We start from the raw sequence: 22,141 nt of genomic DNA, 5'->3' as shown, positions 1-22,141 counted from the left end.
GCTTAAAATCTCTTTTATAAGCATAACATTTTTGTTTCTCTTTTCTGCCTTTTCGATATACGTCATAAGACGAAATAAGGTTTTCTTTATTTTAAACAATTCTTTCAAGCAGTCTCGATTGCATTTTTATAATATACGGTCTACAGGTATAAAGCATGCAAATAGGTGATCCATCTAAAAACAATGGTAACTATTTATTATTATAATTACTATTTTTAATTTTTAATTATTTTTTTTCATATTCATGATCTCCATCACCTTATTAAACATTATATATTATTTAAAAATTAAGATTAAAAAATATATTTATTGTCAAACCTACATTTCTACCATATACTGGCTGCATGCTTTCACCGCATCTTTTTTTTAAGGGTTTAAGAAGGAAAAGGTTGAAACAAGGTAAGCCTTACGAGAGAAAGCAAAGGAACCAGGGGATGGACATCTCAAGAATGACGGGTGTTTTTTTAGAGAATTATATAAAAGGAAAGGAAATATTGGTTCTATAAGATGGATATCTTTGGTAGATTTGAAAGCTTCAATCTCAAACATTAAACCCTTTCTAAATCTCGTCTAAATCAAAATAAGTTTGCTAGACTAGGAACATCTATTACATTAAAAAAAAAAAAAACCCGATTCATGCTAATCACATTCAGTTAGTTAATAACTATCAATACATCTATATTATAGGAAAGGGGTCGGGGGTCATCGACGTAGCATCCCACACCCAGTTACCATATCATGGTATCTCCTACCGCTGACACCCCTAATTAACCACCTTCAAAATATAACTCCCCAATCTATTAAAAAAACGGGCAGGGGCATGTCTTTGAATTACCAAAAAACAAAAATACACCTATATTATAGAAAATTGTTTCACGTGGGTATCTATCAAAGTTGTTTCAGGCGGGTTGGACCGCATTTCTACAATATGCAGTCTAAGGGTATAAAGCATCCATCTTAAAAATTGATGCAAATAAGTGGTCCATCTAAACACAATTGTAACTAACAGTCCAAATGATTGCTTAATATAATTATTTTTTTCTAGTTTTCAATTTATTGTTTTTTTTCATATTCATGATGTTTATGTTAAAGATTATATATTCTCTGAAAAACTATATTTTAAATATATAGTTATTGCCAATCCTGCAATTATACAATATGCGGGCTGACCGCATAGAAATCGTGTCCCTATATTATTAGGGAATATATACTATGAGACCATTTATCATTGTTACACAGAAATCACAATCACTCTTAATAATAAGATGTCAACTTCAATGTCTTGAATGGTATCACGAATTTAGAGAAATTTCATTTTGAACTTTGAGTAAGTGGCACACTTATAATCACTTAATTTAAATTCTAACAAATAAGAGTGATTGTGACCTCCTTCTTCCAAAAGTAAAAGACCTGGTTTTTATGCTGCCATGCCCGTATATATTATGTTGCGGTCCCCACATCTAAGCCGTCCATGTAGGTTTGAGTTGATGATTCTCAAATTCCAAAATGGGCAACCAAATAACCGAAAGTAAGTTTTTTCAAAGGCTAGCTACAAAAAATTTTAGAGAGCCACGCATCTCTCATTTCCTCTCCCCGTATATGCAGCGCTCCCTTATCCCCAAACAAATTTACATCCCATGCTCTTGTTAGGTCTATGTGGCCTTTAAAGGCCTTATGAGAGCTTGTATCGGCATTTTATATAATGAAATATAAACTCAGTGAGAAGCCAGCCGAGTTTGGAAAAACCCAAGGTACTTGGGCATAGGGATCTACCAATAATGGTTTAGTGAGTTAGCCCTTGATGATGTCGGAGTATGCCCAGATGAGAGCCAAGGGACTGTGTGGTCCTTGCGCGTGATGAATAGCCTTTAGAGACAAAGCTAAAACCTCATCATCATATCATCATATGAATGTACATAGATAGCCGTTTTAAGATTCACCAATGAGGGTGAAGCGTATACATGTGCGAGAGATTACCCCTATGCACCATAAAGTCATGGTTGCATCATGGTCAGAAAGACTATGATTTTTTTGTCACTAGGAGAGAACTTGAAATCCATAAACTGGGATTGCGTCTTCTAGTCTATTGGCTGACTTTGGTGGTCCAATCATGAGCCTCTGCAGTGGACTGTGGGTCATGAGAACTGCTTGGTCAGTTTGAGAAAGCTAGGTGAATCGTGGTCCACAGTTAAAGATGGAGTGCTCCCGTATATTGATAAACTCCTAGATCTAACAGATCCGATTCCCATAAAAAATTAAGTTGGCTTTTGGGGATAGCCAACTTACATAAGGTTGAATATTTGAAATATTTAATACATCTTTGAATCAAGATTGCTTGATCCAATAAACAAAGATTGAATATACTAGAATAGAAAATAAGATATATACTTTATTTATTTAAATATTTGATGGGAATAGATCTAAGAAATGGAGGATAATATTCTAACTCATCCTTTTGAATCTTGATGGTGGATCAAACAGATGGATCGCTCAAATCTTTCACCCCACAAGTCTCTTTAGATAGACGGTCAAGATTTAACCCTATGAATTGAGGCAAACCCTTGATGGTAGGATCAAACAGATGGATGGCTCAAATCTCTCACTGCATAAATCTCATTAGATCGACGATCAAGATTTAACCCTAAGAATAGAGGCAAACCCCAAAGGCATAGAAAATCTATAAAATGAGGTCTCTCCCTTCATAAAATGACGTACATATTATCTCCTCTCTCTTTAAGAATTCTCTCTCTATACCAAACTTTAGTTCTCTCTCTAGATTATCAAAGGGAGACACGCCCCAATTTTGAGGCACGCCCCAAGTTTTATCTTCTATTTCTCTCAAGTTTTTTCTAAGAGGGTATGCCCAAATCATCTTTCTCTGATTGTTTCTAGATGGCACGCCCAAGCTAAGGTTAGCTTATGGTGGTTTGATTTTTTGGTAGCAGATGAGAGAATCCCCTTGCTAGTAAATCTCTCCATCTCTCTTTGATCTATCTCTAATCTCTCAAAAGATCAAGCTAATGGGGTTTGAGAAAGACTAAGGCATTGAAGCCTTAGGTAGTTTGAGCAAGACTAAAGCAATTGAGACTTTAGGTAGTTGGTTCTAGATCAGAGCCATATGTCATTGAGAGGGTTTGCAATATGTAGGAGAATCAAGAGACCGATCATAGATCCCAAGCACCTTCGGAAGGAGGAGACTCGGTGTCGGGTGTACTAAACCCGATTGAAGTAATCTTTGACACTCTTTTTGTTTCTTACCATATTTAATTATATTATGTTTATATTCTCAAGTACAAGAATTATTGATATTTTTTTTATTTAAAGAAAATTGATTTAATGGCATCAAGGTTTTTAAGATCCTAGATTTGTTAGTTTTATTTTCTTTGAAGCAAGAGTTATTGTAATAAAACTACTTGTAAGTGATCTTTGCTAAAAGAAGAAAAAATGGGTAAAAAAAAAATATATATATATATTCACCGACAAGATCACATTAGTCTTTCTTTCAACTCTTTGTTTCCTTTCTTACTCTCTCGCTATCTCCTTAACCTCTCTTTCCATATTCTCTCCATTAGCATGGCCGAAGAGGGGTGGCGTTTTAATGAGAGTAAAAATATGTGAATGGTAATGAATATCTCAATAGTAAATACCCACATGTATTTAGAGAGAGAAATTGAATCAAAACAAGAGAGAGAATGTAGATTTCTTTCCTTTGACTACACTTTGTTTTAAGGGAGAGAAACCAATTTCAAACAAGAGAGTAGGTGAGTTTCTTTTTTTGGATTAAACTATGTTTTTAATTTTTAAGAGAGACAAAAATAAATCAAAACAAGAAAGATTCCTTAAATTCTTTTATTTAAAGAGGGATAAAATTGGATTCAAACAAAACAATCTAAAGAGAACCAAAACAATTTACGGGGTGTGCCGCCTCTTGCACATAGCTTGGGCTTGCCCCTTCCATCTCTAATATGGTAAGGGAGAGATGAGAGACAAATCTTAGATGAGAGAGAGAGCCTAGGGGTGGTGTGCACCCTTGTAAAGACTGAGAGTAGAGAGAGATGAGAGGTGTAAAGATTTGAAAGAGAGGCAACCCCTATTTATAGATTTTTTTTGAGCTGAAATTTTTTTAAGATTAACAATCATTATGCAGATTAAATCTAAACCATTGATCATAAGCGACTTATAGGGTGAGAGATATAAATCATCCATTCTTTAGATCATCCATCATGATTCAAATGAATGTGCTAGAACCTTATCTTCCAACTTTTTAAATTTAATCTCATCAAATATTATAATATAAAAATTAATATTATAATTTTTTATCTTATGAATAATTTATCCTTAACATACCATCTTTAAATAGTCAAAGTTATTAAATCACAAAACATTCCATAAAACACAACTTGATTTACAACCCTCATAGGCTTGACCAAAATTTAGCTAGTTAATTCTTCCTTGAATGGGGCGTACCACCTTAGGTGGCCACAAGTGAGCCCCACAGAATTGTACCATATGTTCAATTAATGGTAGGCCCATGTTCAATTAACGGTAGGCCCAAAGCTCACGGTGGCCCCTATAAGTTTAGTGATTTATAAAAGTGATCAATTGATTTTTAGTTAATTAAAAATAAATTTTAATTTCTCTTGAATATTTAAATATTGAAAAATATCTCTAAATTTATAAATCTAATTTGTAAACAAAAAAAATTCTAAAAATTCACAAAAATTTAAATAATCAATTTAAAAATCATATATCATCAAAATAATTAAAACCAAATAATTTTGATGAGAATAAGATCCGTATAGATCTAAAAATTATAATATCGCCGAAACACTTCATCTTCTACTATAGACTATAATTCACATTTGCTTTCTCAAACTGATCAGCAGTTCCCATGACCCATAAATAACTGTAAGTGCTCATGATTGGCCTACCAAATTCATCTGATAAGCAATGGAATACAATTCCAATCTATAAACTACAGGTTCTCCCTTAAAGACGAACCCAAAGTTATCTAGACCAGATACAACTACAACTCTATGGTGCATATGAATAATATCTCCCACATGTACACGCTTCACCCTCAATGATAATTCGCTTTCTCAATACAGTTATTATATATACATATCGTGTGTAATGGTTCAATGATGAAGCTTTGACCCTCGTCTCTAAAAGCCAACCATCACACACAAATGCCACATAATCCCTCAGCTCACACACCTGAATAACTCCGACTTTATCAAGAGATGATCCATAAAACCCTCATCAGTTTAATTTCATGCCCAGGTCATACGGGTTTTTCAACTCGACTGGTCTAGTATATCAATCCAAATTTGAGTATTCGCAAATATCATTTGTCTATCATAATGTACAAAAGATCACACTCTCACTGAATTTATGTTCAACCATATTAAGATATAAGTTACAAGCTCTCATAAAACCTTTAATGGCTACGAAAACCCAACAAAAGAAAAAAAAAAGGGATTTGTTAAGGGCATTTTTGCTTCACGGAAAACAACTATCTAGAAAGTTCTTTTCTGCTTGGCTGCTAGCTTTCCCACATATTTCATGGAAAAGTGTTCAAGATGTTCTGGTCGAGAAAGTTCATTCCCAGCCTTTTCCCACATGCTATGTAATTCCTCTTACTTGTGTGCTTTTTTCTTCGTCGTGGAGAGAAAATATCCCTTGGAAAACAATTCCTAGTCCTGGATGCCATCTCTCTTCTTTTGTCGACAGAAAAGAAGATATCCCTTGGGTTTTCAAATTGTTGGAGAGAGAGAGCACACATGGATCGTTACGCTTTTCACATATTAAGGGAAAGAGAGAGAGTGCGTCGTTACTCTTCACATAGTAAAAGGGATCCAAGGCTCCAAAACTCCAGTGAAATATGTCCCATATATGACATGTAATTTACCTTGACCCTTCTTTCTGAATTTGCTACTTTGGATATTACAAGTTACGAAGTGGTAACTCCGATGACTTCAGATCTTGAAGACTTAAAACAAACTTTTCCTTTAAAAAGTTTATATAAAACGTCATCTTTATTTTATAGAGAAATAAACCATTCCTTAAAAACCCATAAAAAAAGTTATTCCAACATTAGAAAGCCCTCAACCTCAATATATATATAGGTGTAAAAAAATAAAGATTTTAAGTCTTAAAAATAGTACTTCTTATAATGCATTATGTACACCATTCATTTTCTAGATTTTCAAATACTTACACAGCTTTTTTTAACCTTTATATTTTTTAATTAATAGTAAAATTATCAAACCATCGTAAGGGTTTCTGGCACCGAAAATGCATCTTCTGACACAATTTGAATGTCCACCTTACTTTGACATTGACTTTTAAAGTTGATGCCTCGCACAAACCACAACCTTTTTTAAAAAATGACTTCCGAGCTTTAAAAAAATAAGTACCAATATATGTAAAGCTTCAACCCGCACAAATAGTGAAATATTTAAACGTGCAGCGTTTGTAGCAAAATGTCGAGTGTCCGATTCTTTTGAAGTGTTGGCCTCCAAGACTCATAAAGTTTTAGCTTCGGATCTTCAAGGTCTGGAGTTAAGAGAATACTTTGAATCTTAAAAGTCGTAACTGAAAAAAAAAAAAACTTCGGCTTCTCAAGATTCAAAGTTAACATATAAGTTTCAATTTAGCTCTTGGAGGTTCAAAATTAGTGTATTCTGAAAAAAAATTTAGAAAATAAAAAACCTACAACATCTAGAGGAATTTTTTTTTTTTAAAAAAAAAAAACTTGGGGCAACATGAACTTAAATTTCCCAATTTTCTGTTTCCCCAGCCGCATTTAGAAATGACTAAAAGGGACATTTACCAGAATGCACATAAAAGATCAACTATCTAACATTTTACCCATAAATTTAATTTCAAAATACCCATCAAAATACTCAGGACAATGAGTTGGTTGAAAAAGGGTAAATTGTTAAATTGTTGAACAGTCAAAATGTATTTTGATAAATTTACTGGACCAAAATTGTAAGTGTCACGTTTCTTAGGGTGATCAATTTTAAATCCCCATGAGCATAGGCATTTGCCTCTTCACATGATAAAAATGGAAAATGCAGCGTAGAGAGCAGAATCATCCATTATGCTCCCCAATGCTCAATCTGCTCACAAATAGAAAAATATACATAAAGAATCATGAATAAAAACCTATTCACATGGGAACAATCACAAACTGAGTTCCCTATAACAAACAAAAAAGGCACAAAAAATAAAAGAATAAGAAACAGTGACTAGCTAGGTAAAAGACGTCAAGGATTACCTTCTTTACGATGTTCAGTTAGAACCCAAAATTTGTTTGATGAGCGAGTACCAGTGCATTACTGTAATGCTCCGTGAAATTCTTGCATACTCATAAGAGCAGGAATATCCAGAGAAAGGATCTCTCTCTTTGATACGGATCACGATTTTATGCAGTCTCAAAAGAAATGTCTCAGTGTTTGATGCGCTTGGTGCCCCTTCTTTTCGATCTTCTGTTAAATAGTAAAAGAAAACAAGACTATGACAAGAAGGAAGAGAGGGCCAAGAATATAATGATCGAGTAGAAGGCGACCTAATTGAAATTCACTATAACATACAGAAACGAGAGAATAAGCAAAATCAGTATAATACTTTCAGTAAAATAATAACAAAACCACACAAACTACTAAGATATCATTTGGTGTTGACAAGAAAAAAATCATAAAAAACTAGAATACTTTCAAACGCCATGACAACGAAATCTCACAAAATCATAAGGTACCTTCACCAGTAGAACCAAGGACAACCCACAAAATACAGTGCAAAAGCATTTCGACTTTCAAGCTTGTGATGAAAGTTTTAGAAAAGAAAGGATGAAACCCAAAACAGTTCAGCATTTAAAAAAGAAACCTAAACAGTGAAAAAATGTGTAAGCTTTAATTCTATATGATTACTTTTACCTTTTTCGTGGTTTTCTAAGTATATGTCAGTTACATTCTTGATTAAAAGGAACATATCCATTACCGTCTCATTGGTTTGCCGCTGCCAAATACACCTTTCATTAAGGCACCCATATCAACTGAATGCTCGCGCATAATCATATCATGATACATCTTGCTTCCAATTTCAACTATTTCTTCTTCCACTTCTTCTAATGTTTGGTCAATGTTGAGTTGAAGCTGCCCCTTTCTTATCACGGTGACACTAAAGCCATGGGATTTGGCCTCACGAAATGCATCCTGAGTGAAATTGAAGAGAAAAGGGAATAAACTAAACAAGCCATACCAATGAAATTACTACCACCTTTTAAGTCAAGAATGCCTGAGATCTACAAACTCCTATGAGGGAAATTTATAAATCAACTAACTAGATTCATGATTATATAGTGTAGATAGAGATTAAACTGTTATTTATAGAATGCTCCCTTCTGAACCACACACTAAACCATATTTCCAAATGAGGTTCATTTTATTTGTGAAGAGAACCAAAGAACCAAACCCCATATAGTAAGTAACAAGATCATAGTCTTTTAACAAGATCATAGTCTTTTAACAAGATCATAGCCCTTTTAAGCCTCTTAATTGTCGCCATAACCACAGCTCAATCCCAGATAATCCAGATAGGAAGTGAATCATTTTCATAGAAGCCTAACTTCCTTTCTTGGTGAAGGGCACCTAGGAATACATATGTGACGAATAATCATGGGACTGAGAAAATATGTTCATTAATGAAAATCAGAGGCCAATAGCATCTCTTTAAAACTAAATGTTATCATAAGACAAGAACACTACTTTTGAGAAAAACAGGGACCACTAAAGAAACATTATCTTTCTATCTTTCTTTTTTTTTACAAGGATAAAGAAACATTATCTTTCAATGTGCAAATAGATGTCAACAATTCTGAACATTCTTATAGGAAACAATCCAACTATGAGTATAAGAATAAGAAGCTGAAAATGATCCTTTTCAACTCAGTGAAGTAGCTTCATTTTGAACTTTAACATTGATAAAGGGTGTCCTTGTAATTATAGACGACTGTGATTCAATAAGAAACATCACTTTCTTTTCCATCAATAATAGTCTCATTTAAACATAAACAAATTGAATAATTTTGAAGGATCTCACTAAAACACAACCAAATGGAAATTAACATAATCTCAGAAAAGAAAGATGGGATTTTCCACCATGAATTGAAGTACCTGAAATTCAATAAAAAATTTAGATTCTTATGTTTAATATTTGAGGTTGAAGAAAAAAGACTAGTAAAACCCAGCTGACGTACTCTTTTTTGGGATCTGGGCTTGGCCTTGATTGGCTAAGGTTTGACATATGCAACAATATGTCCAACTTTGAGTCCTACTACTGAACTACCATCGCCCGCCCGCCCCCCCCCCCCCCCCCCCCCCTCCTCCCCGGCCCAAAAATAAAAATAAAAATAAAAATAACCAATGAAAAAAAAAAAAGAAGAAGAAGAAGGTGAAGATGAAGAAAGGGTAGGATATAACGAAAATTAATTAAGGTTTACCTTTGGTGGACGTGCAACAACAAATGCATGACCATTACCGATCATTTCCATATGCGCCTGAATTATACAGCAAAATTTTTTGGAATCTCCAGGGTCCTCAAAGGCAATGACATGATTCGGCTTGGGGTCCAACTCCAGATCAGGGGCCATCTCCAAGGAATAAAATCCTATCTTTTGAACATCACCTTCATTCATATACAGCTCAATGCACTGCTCATACCAAAAATGGACACTCATAAAACAAGAAATAGATACAATAAATTGATCCACAGGAGAACAGCATTCATTTTTCTTCTTTTTTTTTTTAAAAAAAAAAGGGCCCTAATAGAGTGAACTTTATGAATTGAAACTCAAGTTAGATCATGTCAATTGGTATTGCATGCTTGTGTTTGTATACTCATACTAGGTACATGCAGTTTATGTATATATACACACATAATGGGGAGTGGCACTGTGTTAGTGTCAGGACACACACACCTCTCTCTCTCTCTCTCTCTCTCTCTCTCTCTCCATTCCTTGCAGCAACAAAAAAGGAGAGCACCTCCTCTTCTCCAGAGAGGAGATCCACATCAAGGTGAGTTCATGAGTTAAGCACCCCCTCCCCATTCCACCTCACCACCCTCCCCCCAAAAAAAAAAAGAAGTTCTGTTGAATTACCCAATGGAAATCCCTCTCTCTCTCTCTCTCTCTCTCTCTCTCTCTCTCTCTCAAGTACAGAAAATCCAAATATCAGAAAAGAAACAGAGAAAAATTTAAAAAAAGCAAAAATATTTGCTCTGCAAAAATAAGATCGATGAAGTATTTACAGCTGCAATAAAGCATGTTGAGTAATATGTCCTTCCTTCTTTTTTTCTTTTGAAAACTTTCTTTTCCAAAATAGTAGGTGGAAACCTAACTTTTTCCTTTTCTGTTTTCCTATGAAATGTAATATAACAAGTTAGAACGTAAGTCGATCAACATAAGCCATCTTTCTTTTCAATTTGGAGAAAACTTTTATGTCTCCTTAAAAGCATTGTGAAATCCTTTTTTCTGTTCTTGGTCTCTCCACCACAACACACACCCCCACCCACCCCCGGAGGGGCGTTTTTTGTTGTTTCGTTTTACATTTGAAACTCAAGTTTAAGTGCTTAAATGCCCCGCAAAATGCAGATTTTGTTAACCATATTTGTACCAAGTGTGAGGAATTTAAAGGAAATGCCCATTTATTTTTCAAAGTCCAGATTAACAATGAAATGCAATCAATCTCTGGTACCCCCCTACCCCACCGCCTCTGACCAGAGACCTATTTTGCTTGATACTGTCCCCTGTGCCCAAGGTCCCAGACCTTTTAGGTTCGAGCTTTTCTGGCTCAAAGACCCAATATTCAATTCCTCAGTCGGTGGTCCTATTTCACAATCTTTGGTGGGCAGGTTTAGGCTCCAAACAAGGATCCATCCCTGGTACCCATTCTGACTCCCTCACCACCTCTGACCACAGACCAATTTTGGACAATACTGTCCCCCGTGTCCAAGGTCCTAGACCTTTTAGGTTTGCGCTGTTCTCGCTCGAAGACCCAACATTTGATTCCCATATTCCCAGTTGGTGGTCCACTTTCACAACCTTGGATGGGCAGGTTTTAGGCTTCAAAAAAGGAACCGCTTGCTCAAAAACGCCATTAAAATTTGGAGTCATAGTAACCCTGCTAATTTCCCAGCCCTCAAAAAACTCTCTTCTACAAGCAATCAACAATAAGAATCAACTGGAAGGAACCAGATCTCTAACCAATGCCGAGCATTTAGTTCACAACAAATCCAAATCTGAGCCCTTGGACATGACGGTTTTCCCATGGCTTTCTTCTCTCACTTCTCAGACTTCCTATACCTTGATATTTCAACTTTTGTCCATGAATCCTACCACAGAGAAACCATCGGCAAAGAAATCATTTATCATCTCCATCCCTATGATAGACGGAATTGATGACCTCAAAGACTTCAGACCCATTAGCCTTCTCAACTCTTCCTATAAAATCCTCCCCAAGATCTTGGCTTCCAGACTTAGGATTGTCCTTGAAGAAGTTAATCTCGCAGAGTCAAAGTGGTTTCTTCTGAAACAGGCAAATTCTAGACGGGGTAGTAATCAGCACCACTCTAGAAAACCTGGCCTCATCCTCAGAAGCAACTGGGAAAAGGCCTACAACAATGTCAACTGGTTCATCCTTGATCTTCTCCTCAAGAAAATGGACTTTGGTCAAACATGGAACAAGTGGATTCATGGCTGCATTTCCACAACTTCCTTCTCTGTTCCCATCAATACATACCCCAAAGGTTATTTTTCCTCCTCTAGAGGGCTTTGTTTGGGAGGCCCTCTCTCCACTTTTCTTTTTTCCATCATCACTGAAATCTTCAGCATATCCATCTCTAGGATATACTAGAGGGTCACCTTGTCTGGCTTTAAACCCTCTAGGTTCGAAAAGGACATTTGTCATCTCCAATACTAATGACACCCTAGTTTTCCGAGATGCCATTTTTGAGCAAGTCAACAGCTTTGTAGCTGCTCCTTAGCTGTCTCGAATTGGTCAAATTAACATGTCCAAATCCAAGCTATTGGCAAACCATGCCCCTAAAGATCAACTTCCTCTTTTTGCCAACAGGCTAGGCCGTGGCCTTGACACTCTTCCTACCAAGTACCCAGCATTAGAAAACATTTACATCGATCATCTTGGCTTGAACACTATGGTTGTGAAAAAAATAGGATTTCAAGCTCTAAAACTATAGTTATTGTAATAAATAATCTAGACCGTCCATTTCTCCCTAAAAATAAGAGTTCATAGATCCGCAAGATCTGTTACATTGTTTGAGTCTCATATCTCAATGTCGGTGTTGGAAATTGATTTTAGAGCCATTATGGAGATTTATGTTGCTGAAAGTGCTTTTTGGAAGAGGATTCGAGGTAAGGCTTTATTTTGTTTTCATAAAGCCTAGGCCTTATAGAAACCTCATCCTTTTTTAAATTGTATTTCAAAATTATTTCTACATGAAATTTGGGGGATAGATTTATTTTTTATCGGGCACCCCAAATAAATAATAATAACAAATTTCTTTTAAACAAAATAAAACCCCTCAAGCATCCACATCATGTGAATGCTATACAATCCCTAAAAAATAATAACAAATTTCTTTTGAACAAAATAAAACCCTTCAAGCGTCCACATCATGTGAATGCTATACAATCCCAAACAAGGCAAACTCCAATCATCAGAAACATTAACCAAAAGTTTCACCCATACGTAATGAATTATACAAATTGGTTGATCATAATATGATGGCAGAACAAATTGGGCATGTCTCATCACCAAGTGTGAGCTTGGATATAAGAAATAGCTACAGTAGTTACAAAACAATACAATAACCTGTACCAGGCAAATACATGTACTTCTGGTAAGACTACTCAAAGAAGTGATTCCATAAATTCATATCTCAAAAAGATATTTGCACTCAAAAACTATCTTAAAGGACTACTCTCAAGCAAAAAAGGCGTAGACAGTTGCATGATAATGAAACCACAGCAGACCTGATAATGAGACCCAGAGAGGGAGAACCATCTTGAAGGATTTTCTCTCTCAAGCACAAAAGGCGTAGACAGTTGAAGGATAATGAGACCCACATAGGGACAACCATATTAAAGGATTTTGTCTCTTAAGCACGAAAGGCATAGACAGTTGCATGATAATGAGACCCACATAGGGACAACCATATTAAAGGATTTTGTCTCTCAAGCACAAAAGGTATAGACAGTTGCATGATAATGAGACCTCAACAGACCTGATAATGAGACCCACAGAAGGAGTTGATATGTTCCAGACAGAACACACACCACTGTCGGCTCCCTATCGTGTATACCATCCATTTTTCATAGACAGTTAGATAAAAGGAGAGACTATAAACATTTACATAATTGTATGACTCTCAAGCACAAAAGGTGTAGACAGTTGCATGATATGAGACCACAACAGACCTGATAGTGAAACCTACAGAGGGAGTTGATAGTGTGCTCCAGACAGAAGACACACTACTGTGGGCTCCCTATCTTATACACCATCCATTTTTCATGGACAGTTAGATACAAGGAGAGGTTATAAATATTTAAATAATTGTATGACTTAAATGAAATCTTGACTCATAGCAGGATAGGAGAAGTTTCTATCATATTCATGATAGAAAAGGGAAGGGGGAACAGAGGAGAAAGAACCCATTGAAATTACCCCATGTGGCATGCTCTCTAACATCTCCCTAATCGTGCTAAGCTATAGCCCCTCCTCTCCTTCTCCCTACACTCTAAAAATAAAAAAGCAATTGCATGAGAACCTCCTTGTAATTCCCAAATAATTGATGCAGGGACCATGTTTCAGGGCAAATCCTATACAAACATTTCAGTTCTTTCCTTTTTTTATCTGAAGTGATAAATGTTCGAAGAATTCTACAATTTTCTTTTCTATATAATTGCATATGTTAGGTATAGATCCGTCTGCGAACTACTTTATAGAGATGTACACCATATTTGAGAACTATCCATAGAGAGTACGAAGCCGTGGCCCTGAGGGTGGAGCTGGATATTCAGCATTATCCTACCATCCAAGGCTATCAATACACATTATCACAATGACCACCAATTGCACCACAAATCAGCCATTTAATCCCTGTCAATATAAGTTTTGGCGATGCAACTGTGCCATTCAATAATTGCCAATTATTGGCCTGAAAGCCTCTTCCAAAGACTACTACTGAACCCATGGGCACATGCAGAATTGGGAAGGCAGGGAATCGTTTCAGGGCTGCAGGTCAAGACTGCCCCTGATGTAGGTTGAGTTCCAACTTATTAGGGCCAGACTAAGAGGCATATGGCCATAATGTTTCTTTGGAATCATATTTTGGCGAGTATCCTACAATTCAAAGGATGGCTTGAATGGGCTGCGTCAATACATACTGCTAATATGAGAACAATAATTCTAGACCAGGGTTAGTGTGGACAAGAGAGTCAAGTAGAAAGACTATCACACCATTACCTGACATTCAGTCTTTGGACATCCACACCCTCCAAAGACTCCAAAATTCAATTGCAAATAAATTGTCCTAAATTTGAATTTCAAGTAAATCGCCCCAAATATTGTATGTTTGTGGCAAACATTCTATATTGTATATGGGCCCCTTGCTTTCTCTCCAACTAATCAACATTGATCATACTACGTATATTGATTAGTCATCAACTAGATTTTAGGACTATTTTTTTGGTCCTAACCACACACTTGACAAGAAAAAAAGTTCAAGAAAATCACAACATAACAAATTAATCTAAAACTGACTAATGATGAGTTATTTTTTTAGGATAAACTAATATGAGAAATGTTCGAACAAAGAAATACATATCAACACAAAGAAATGGTAAAAACAAACGAAAATGCTAGTACCCAGTATCAAATTTGGTTAATCATGGACAAGAAGCATAAAATACCAAAGGGCTTCATAAAGAATCAAATTGATTGCATTATATATAATTTTTTGTCGAAATGAAAATTTTCTATAATTTCTGGGGAAAATGAAAACTTTCAAAGGAAAACTAAAAAAACAGAAAAAAAATAAGCCTTGATCTGCTATTGTTGCTGACCTGCTAACAATCAATACATTCCATTTTTATCAAAGAAAACCAAAAAAAAAGATGGGAAAAGAATTTTCTCCAATACTCCTAGTTGAGATAGAAAAACTTTTAAGGAACCCAAATAGAAAATAAAATAAAAGATGGATCATGTTGACTGTTGATCAATTTGTGATGTTTATTTGCTAACCATCTAATTTATTAAATCAAATGAATGGTAAAGGGAAAAATAAATATGCTGTCACCTATTTACTATGGAAAAACAAATTTTTCAAAAAAAAAAAAGAAAATTGAGCAGGAAAAAGGACTTATAGATCAATACATGTCATCACACTAATAGATACTTCATCTATTTTCTCTAGAAAAAGAAAATAGATAGAGAGAGAGGCAAAATGGGTTCAAATTCTAGCTCTAGCTTAAGTAGTGAACTGAATATTCTACCAGTTAGTGCCTGTTTGAAACCATTATTAACCCAAAAATTTACTTACTCATTGAAGGATATAATTTGTAACTTTTTTGGTTAAGTTAAACAATATGGAGATATTTTTAGATATAAAGGACAATGACCAAAAGAAGTTTGATGGGATACCATATACAGTTTATAACGCAGACACCAGTGAACAGCATTCGATACTTACCAGCACATAGGGTAGATCCAACCACCATAAATAGTCTTCTTCATCGTCATCAGCATATTCCTTGTACTTACTAACCACAGCTTGAGGACCAAACATTTCACACTCTCGCTTGAGCTTCTCCACTTTCTTTTCAATATACCTCCTTTTCCTCTCGGGAATCCTACTCATTAGGTCAGCCACTTTCTTTACTTGTTCATCTGTGATCCATCTGTCCAGGTCTTTCCCCATATCCCTCATAACAGATTTAATCTCTGGATCTGTTTCTGCATTATATATTTCCAAGAATTCTTGGGACCATTTCTTGGTATGCTCCCAATACTCCTTCCCTGACTTTTTCCCAGCTCTGGTAGATCCATCACTGCCATGGATAACAGTCTTTGGAGTTATTGAACTTCCTTTTTGTGATAACTCTGATACGTCTAAGCCCTTCTGAGAAGATGGTTTTCCATTTTGTGACATTTCTGACTTTTTCATGTCATTCTGGGTATTGAGGTCTTGTGTTTTCTCTATCCCCAGCTTTCCAGATAAAGAACTCCTGATTTTATTGAAATCCTTGAGAAATTCAGGGTCTTTGTCTAGAACAGGTCCTTTCCAACGGGGTACAATTTTCTCAAGCGGGTCATCCAAACTGATCCCACCTGAAAATAAGGCAAAATACAAGTGTTCTAGTTGAGTGACAATCGCATGTCAGAGCCTTATAAATGTTCGTTTTATAGAATTTTCTATTGTAAATTTCACTACATTGTTAATCACTAAATTATGATTTATGATCACTTGACTTCTTTTATATATTAATAAGAATTCAAGATTGTGCCAAGCAATGTCTTGTACTTTCCTAAAATATAATCATTGACATTACAATTCATTGCTTGTTGTAGTTCTTAATTAGCAGTATTCCAGTAAATGAGTGTCTGACAATTCAACATTTAAGGAATATACCATGCATGCAATCAGAGAACTACAATCAATTTAAAATTGAGTTTATTTTCTTCAGATAAGAATCTAATGGATCATGGTTGACTATCCAATACATCTTAAATGTAGAAATAACTAATTGCTGAAATTGTACTGCATGAGAAATTTATATATATGAAAATATAAATAAAAATATCTACTGCAAATGAACATCAGACAGAACAGCAAAAGAACAGAAGTGAGACTTAAGGGAACAGTAAAATTAATGGCAGAAAGGTTGTACATTAAGTTTAGGTGATATAGAAAGCATGTAATTTTGGTTAATTATGGGGAATCTACCAGGACTGCCATTTTCTACTAATCAATAATAATGAAAAGTGAAATCAGAAAGTTTGTTTTTGGAACCCCGGTCATGGTAACTGCAGTCTTTCCAAGGTTACTAAGGGTTTCTTGTTTGTTGTCATGATTCATGAATAAATTTAAATGCAGTCATAACAAAATAACTACAGACAATTTGATCACCAGTGACAATCAAAGAAAGAAATGATTATACTTGTAACATTAGCATGGGAACGACAACTTGAAGTCCTACAGGATTATGAATTAGGACATTGTGTAGCCATATGGATAAAGTTTGGCTCAAATTCAAATTGCCATAAACTTGACCAGAAAACAATCTCAGCTGAAATTTTATAAAATGTGACTTTTTAAATTCCAAAAATATCATTATTGAGCCACCAGATGCTAATGAAAAAGTGGAGCAAAATGAAAATTACGAATGGTGTTTCCATAATACAGCCATTGATCAATCAATAGATCTATCCATCTAGAAAGAGAAGCTCGTAACCAACCAAAATGGAACGTACAAATATTTTACATTACAGTTTCCAATAACTTCCTTTTTTGCTTCCATAGGAAACTGCATGTCACCTAATAATAAAAAGATGCAGGGAAATTTTATCAATTAGAAAATAGAAGAGGAATATACTGAATAGAGAAATTTTGTAAACGTCTGATGTATCATGGTAACAAACACATACCTGCTCCGTAGTCCAGATTTTCAACCCTTGAATGCACCCATTCATGCAACCCCAACAATTTCTCATTCACTTTCTCAACTTTCTTCTCGAGACCCTCAAAGAATGCATGCTCATCCTCAGCACTCATCAAGTAAAATGGTTCCCTCCCTGCAATCTCATTTTGGCTAACTTGAAAGACAATTCTCCTAAGGTTATCATCCTTAATCCACTCCAGTTCCTCTTCCCCTTCCTCAAACCCAAGGTCCTTCATCTCAGAAGATAAACTCAACTCTTCCTGAACTTTATCTTTCGCCATCAAATAGTTCTGTCTAAAACCAACACCGATTCTTTTTATAATAGGATCAAACTTTTCATCAAAGTTTCTCTCCATCCAAATTTCATTAGCTTTATAAGGTTTTGCCTCTAAGCTTTCATTAGATTGAAGAGGTTTTGCCTCTAAGATTTCATTGGATTGACAAGGTTTTACCTCTAGACTCTCATTGGCTTCAGGTTTTGCCTCCAAAGCTCCATCAAGGTTGTTGATGGCTGGAGATGAAGGCACATTGCCCAAACAAGAACTACCCTGCTCCTCATACTTTTCATGAACATCACTTTTATGTTTCAATGTGTTACTCAAATCTGCAGGTGATCTCAAATCACCATGGGTATGATTCCTATTGGAACCATCACGAGCAGCATACCCATTAGACTTATCTACACTCAAAGCAAAATCTTCAGGACTATCAATCCCAGTTCCAGAATGCGTTTCCCGCTCCATGATTGAACTCTTAACAGTTTCTGAGTTTACAATATCATCACCATGGTATCCAGAAAGGTTTGCCCAACGTGCGTCTGTGTCATTCTTCTGGAATGGCCTTGCTACTGATGGTTTAGTTTTGACAGTTTTATCGCTGAATACTTCCTTAATTGGTTTATCACCTTTCTGAGAAAGGTACTCAGTAGCTTCTTCAACTGATGTTATGATCCTTGGCTTCAATCTACTTGGGGTTCCACTTGAACAAGGTAAAGAAACATGAGTCACATCAGAAGCCTGTTTCTCTGCATTCATTTCCAAAGAACTACTTACCAGCTCTCTCTCATCCTCCTTTAAGAAATCAACATTCTCTGCTTTGTCATTGTATAATATAATTCTCTCCCTCGTTAAACCATCTAAAGTAAGAGGCTCAGTGTTATCATGTACATTATCATTCTTATCAATGTCTCCCTTACTCAAAAGTCTTGAATCACCTATTCTTGCATCTTCAACAGTGGAAACTTTGGAGACACCATTAATGGCTGGGATCATCTCTCGATGAACTGATTCATCCAAAGAAGGAATATCTGGAAAACGCACACCCTCTTCTTCATTCTTACTTATCTCCCCAAACCCTTCCCTATTTCTGGTGTTATCAACCTTGTCATGGTCCGTATAATTTACCACGAGAACTGGATTTCCATCACTGGTGCTCTCAGGAACATTTTTCTCACTCACTTTAGCAACTCTATCAAAATTTGCATCATGATTCACAGGCTGGGAAGTGTCTTGTTGCTCAATTAACCGAGCTTGTCTCGCCATTGCTTGAATTTCCATAATTTTATCATGAAAACCAACTTTTCCAGCAGGAACATTAATAGCAGAAGAAGCAGATAATGATGAACTCTGCTGTGAAGCCTTTGCATTTGAAATGGTTCGCAAAAGGTCTTCTTTATCAATTTGAGGTCTCACAGTGGATACCACAGGGTCCGGAACATCAACCAAAACTTCCACACTTTTTCTCTCCATTTCCATTTTCTCTCTCTGTATTCGGGACTTGAGTTTTCGCTTTAACATCCTTTTCTCATTTGTGGTCAGTTCCTTTTCAGAATCTTCAGATATAAACAGTTTCTTTACCTCCCAGAAAACAAAAGAGATAATGATCACAGTAAACCCAATGAATGAAAGCTTGGAGAGAGAGTGGCCCTTTTTAATAATATCCCCAGATCGATGCCCCGTCAAGTGGGAATTCCTATCATCTTGAATTACAAAACGAGCTATTGAACTATTTCGAGGAAGCTTATAAGACCCAGCTTCAATCTCTCTGGCAAGGAGCTTTGCATGGGATATCTTTTTATCCACGTTTGAAATGTCTTCTCCAACGCTTCTATCAATAACCTCATCCTCATTAACTGAAACCCTTTCCACATTTCCATCCAAATCTTCATAAATAGTGAAAATTGTACCAGACCCAGGACCCCAATACTCTGATTTCTTCCTTAATTGAGAAACCCAGTCATCCAATTCCTTTTGAAAATCGGACCTATCCGAATAAAGCGTCTCTTCTCCACTATAAAATCCATATGAATCTAAATTACTGCTAAAATTACTAATCTCTTTGTTATTTCCAGAATCTATATCTGAATTTAAACTCGAATTCTCATCAAAAGTTTGTTTGGGGCTTTGTAGAGGAAAACCAGAACGAATTGAATCCAAATCATTCACCTTTTCTTCTTTGATGAGCTTCTTCCGCAGAGAATTACGCCTTCTTGGATTTTTTCGGAAAGAAGCAGAGATGCATTGGTGGCCACATGAATGTGCTCTTCTCTGCCATTCGAATGGGGTTGAAAGCGTGAGGAGAACACTACTTTGAAGAAAAAACGGACTGCGAGAGTCACTAGAAGTTGATGGGTTTTTCCTGGAGAAGCTTCTAAGGCATGAAATTGATCTAATTATGGGAGTTTTAGGGAAGAACTTGATGTTGCAGAGAGATGGGATGCTAAGAACCTCCATTTGAAGGAGACCCAATTCAGAGGAAGAATTGAAGAGCGAGGAAAGAAGCGTTTAGAAAGTGAAATTGCAAGTATTAGGCACCATATCCCTCTGTCTAGAAAATGAAATTGCAGGTAATATGTCCCTCACTGTCGCTCCTCGCTGTCTCGACTGAAATTTCAAAACCTCTGATAAACCCTAAAGTGGACCGGAACGTCTCGTAAATCACGAGTTACAAGGTACTACTAGCGTACTCCAGCGGGAGCATGCTATGTGCTCCTTGCCGTTACCAAAAAGGTTTATATATATCAACTGGACCCAAAGTATATGTATCCCGCAGCTTACCCTTATTTAGAAATAAATATATTTTTTCGAAATAAAAAATCTTTATTTTTGATATTTTAATGCCTAATTTCTTTTCTTTTTCTGTTTTTTATAAAATAATCCGTAGAGAGCATCTTGTTAGCTTTTTAATATGTTTCAAAATGGTGCCCGAAACCACGATTTGGGCACGGTACTTGGCCTTGGGCTCGGGCTGGACCGAGTGAGTATTCATGATCAAAACACTTTTCAATCTTTGTTAAAATGATGGACAATATAAAAAAACACATTACAAATAAATTTCTTATCTTTTTGAATATTTAATGTTTTTAAATTTTCTTTTAAGAAAGATCATGAGCTTTGCCCCAGTCGACGGGTTAGAGGAACTTTGTCGGCTCCGGGTCCAACCGCCCGTTTTTTCAAACAACTTTGAACTTTGAAAGGAACTCCATGTTATTACTTTTTCTCTGCCAATCTGCTTGGATTTTATGATCCTTCTGGACCATGACTTTCTTTCTGTTTTTCTGGCGGTTACTTTTTCGTACTTATTGATGCCACGTGACTTTCACACGGTACTCAATCCTTCTAACCCGGACACGTGCTTTGGCTATGCGATTTACATAATTTTGTTTTACTATATTTAAGAAATTATCTTATTCATTAAGAAAAGTTTTAGTAATTCATATTATTAATTCAATAACTTTATGTAAGTTATTTGATATAAAAAATATAAAATATGTCTAAATTTTTTTATTAAGGAATGCACAATGTGAAACTAAAATTAAAAGTTAACATGTGTTAAATTATATGATCATAAAAGTCCAGGTGTCTTATAGCCAGCAGAATGGTATGTATTCTCATCTGTCTGTTAATTATCATATAACCTAGAACCTTCATGTGATGACAACCCATAACCTTCTAATACCTTATTATAATTTTCTGATCAAAATAAAATTTTATTTATGTAAAAATTTAAAATTAATTTGATTTATATCATCATCATCATAGCTTTTTTTCAATTATTTGAGGTCGGCTACATGAATCTTGTTCTGTCAGTCTACTCTATTAAATATCATACCCTCTGTTACGCCATAAATCGTCATATCTTTTCGGACTACTTCTTACCACCTCTTTTTGGGTCTACTCCGAGCCCTTTTCAATCCTTTCACTTGAACTAATTCGCACCTCCTAATATGTGTTGTACTGGGTCAGTGCCATAAACTAATATTTTTATTAATTAAGTTACAATTATATAGGCAAATGCATGCATGAGTGCATCGAAAGATTGATTTTAGGTCAGTAATAAATCATTTTAAGAGTATACCAGTTTTTGTCAAAAAATAATAATTTTATCTCCAAAGATGCA

General features: G+C 35.6%; 1 protein-coding gene across 2 annotated transcripts; it reads right to left on the bottom strand.

Moving 5' to 3' along the window:
• Nucleotides 1-6,921: 6,921 nt before the first annotated feature.
• LOC110006631 (uncharacterized) lies at nt 6,922-20,756 on the bottom strand. 2 transcript variants are annotated; one of them, XR_016057519.1, is made up of 6 exons: nt 17,730-20,756; nt 15,775-16,412; nt 9,509-9,718; nt 8,008-8,222; nt 7,286-7,496; nt 6,922-7,127 (listed from the first exon to the last, which is right to left on the bottom strand). XR_016057519.1 is itself a non-coding variant. In XM_088869515.1 (5 exons), exons 1-5 carry the CDS (start codon nt 20,473-20,475, stop codon nt 7,457-7,459), a joined length of 3,849 nt encoding a protein of 1,282 aa, XP_088725641.1. In that variant the 5' UTR covers nt 20,476-20,756; the 3' UTR covers nt 7,110-7,456. The 2 variants fall into 2 exon arrangements, 1 of the variants encoding a protein (XP_088725641.1); XM_088869515.1 differs by having other exon boundaries at nt 7,110-7,496.
• Between the last annotated feature and the right edge of the window lie 1,385 nt (nt 20,757-22,141).

The sequence above is a fragment of the Amborella trichopoda genome, chromosome 1 (assembly GCF_054954075.1).
Source record: "Amborella trichopoda isolate Santa Cruz 75 chromosome 1, AtrichopodaSantaCruz75HAP2 v2.0, whole genome shotgun sequence".
NCBI lineage: Eukaryota > Viridiplantae > Streptophyta > Magnoliopsida > Amborellales > Amborellaceae > Amborella > Amborella trichopoda.
Note: the sequence above shows the minus strand (reverse complement) of the source record. Positions and strands in the feature narration are given on the sequence as shown.

What these genes read in the sequence shown, in the direction of transcription:
- LOC110006631 (XM_088869515.1), bottom strand. Translation starts at nt 20,475, where the DNA reads ATGGAGGTTCTTAGCATCCCATCTCTCTGCAACATCAAGTTCTTCCCT. An exon ending in TTGTTGCACGTCCACCAAAG is followed by an intron (nt 8,223 to 9,508) that starts GTAAACCTTAAT and finishes AATTTCACTCAG; the next exon opens with GATGCATTTCGTGAGGCCAA. An exon ending in AGCGGCAAACCAATGAGACG is followed by an intron (nt 7,497 to 8,007) that starts GTAATGGATATG and finishes ACTATTTAACAG; the next exon opens with AAGATCGAAAAGAAGGGGCA.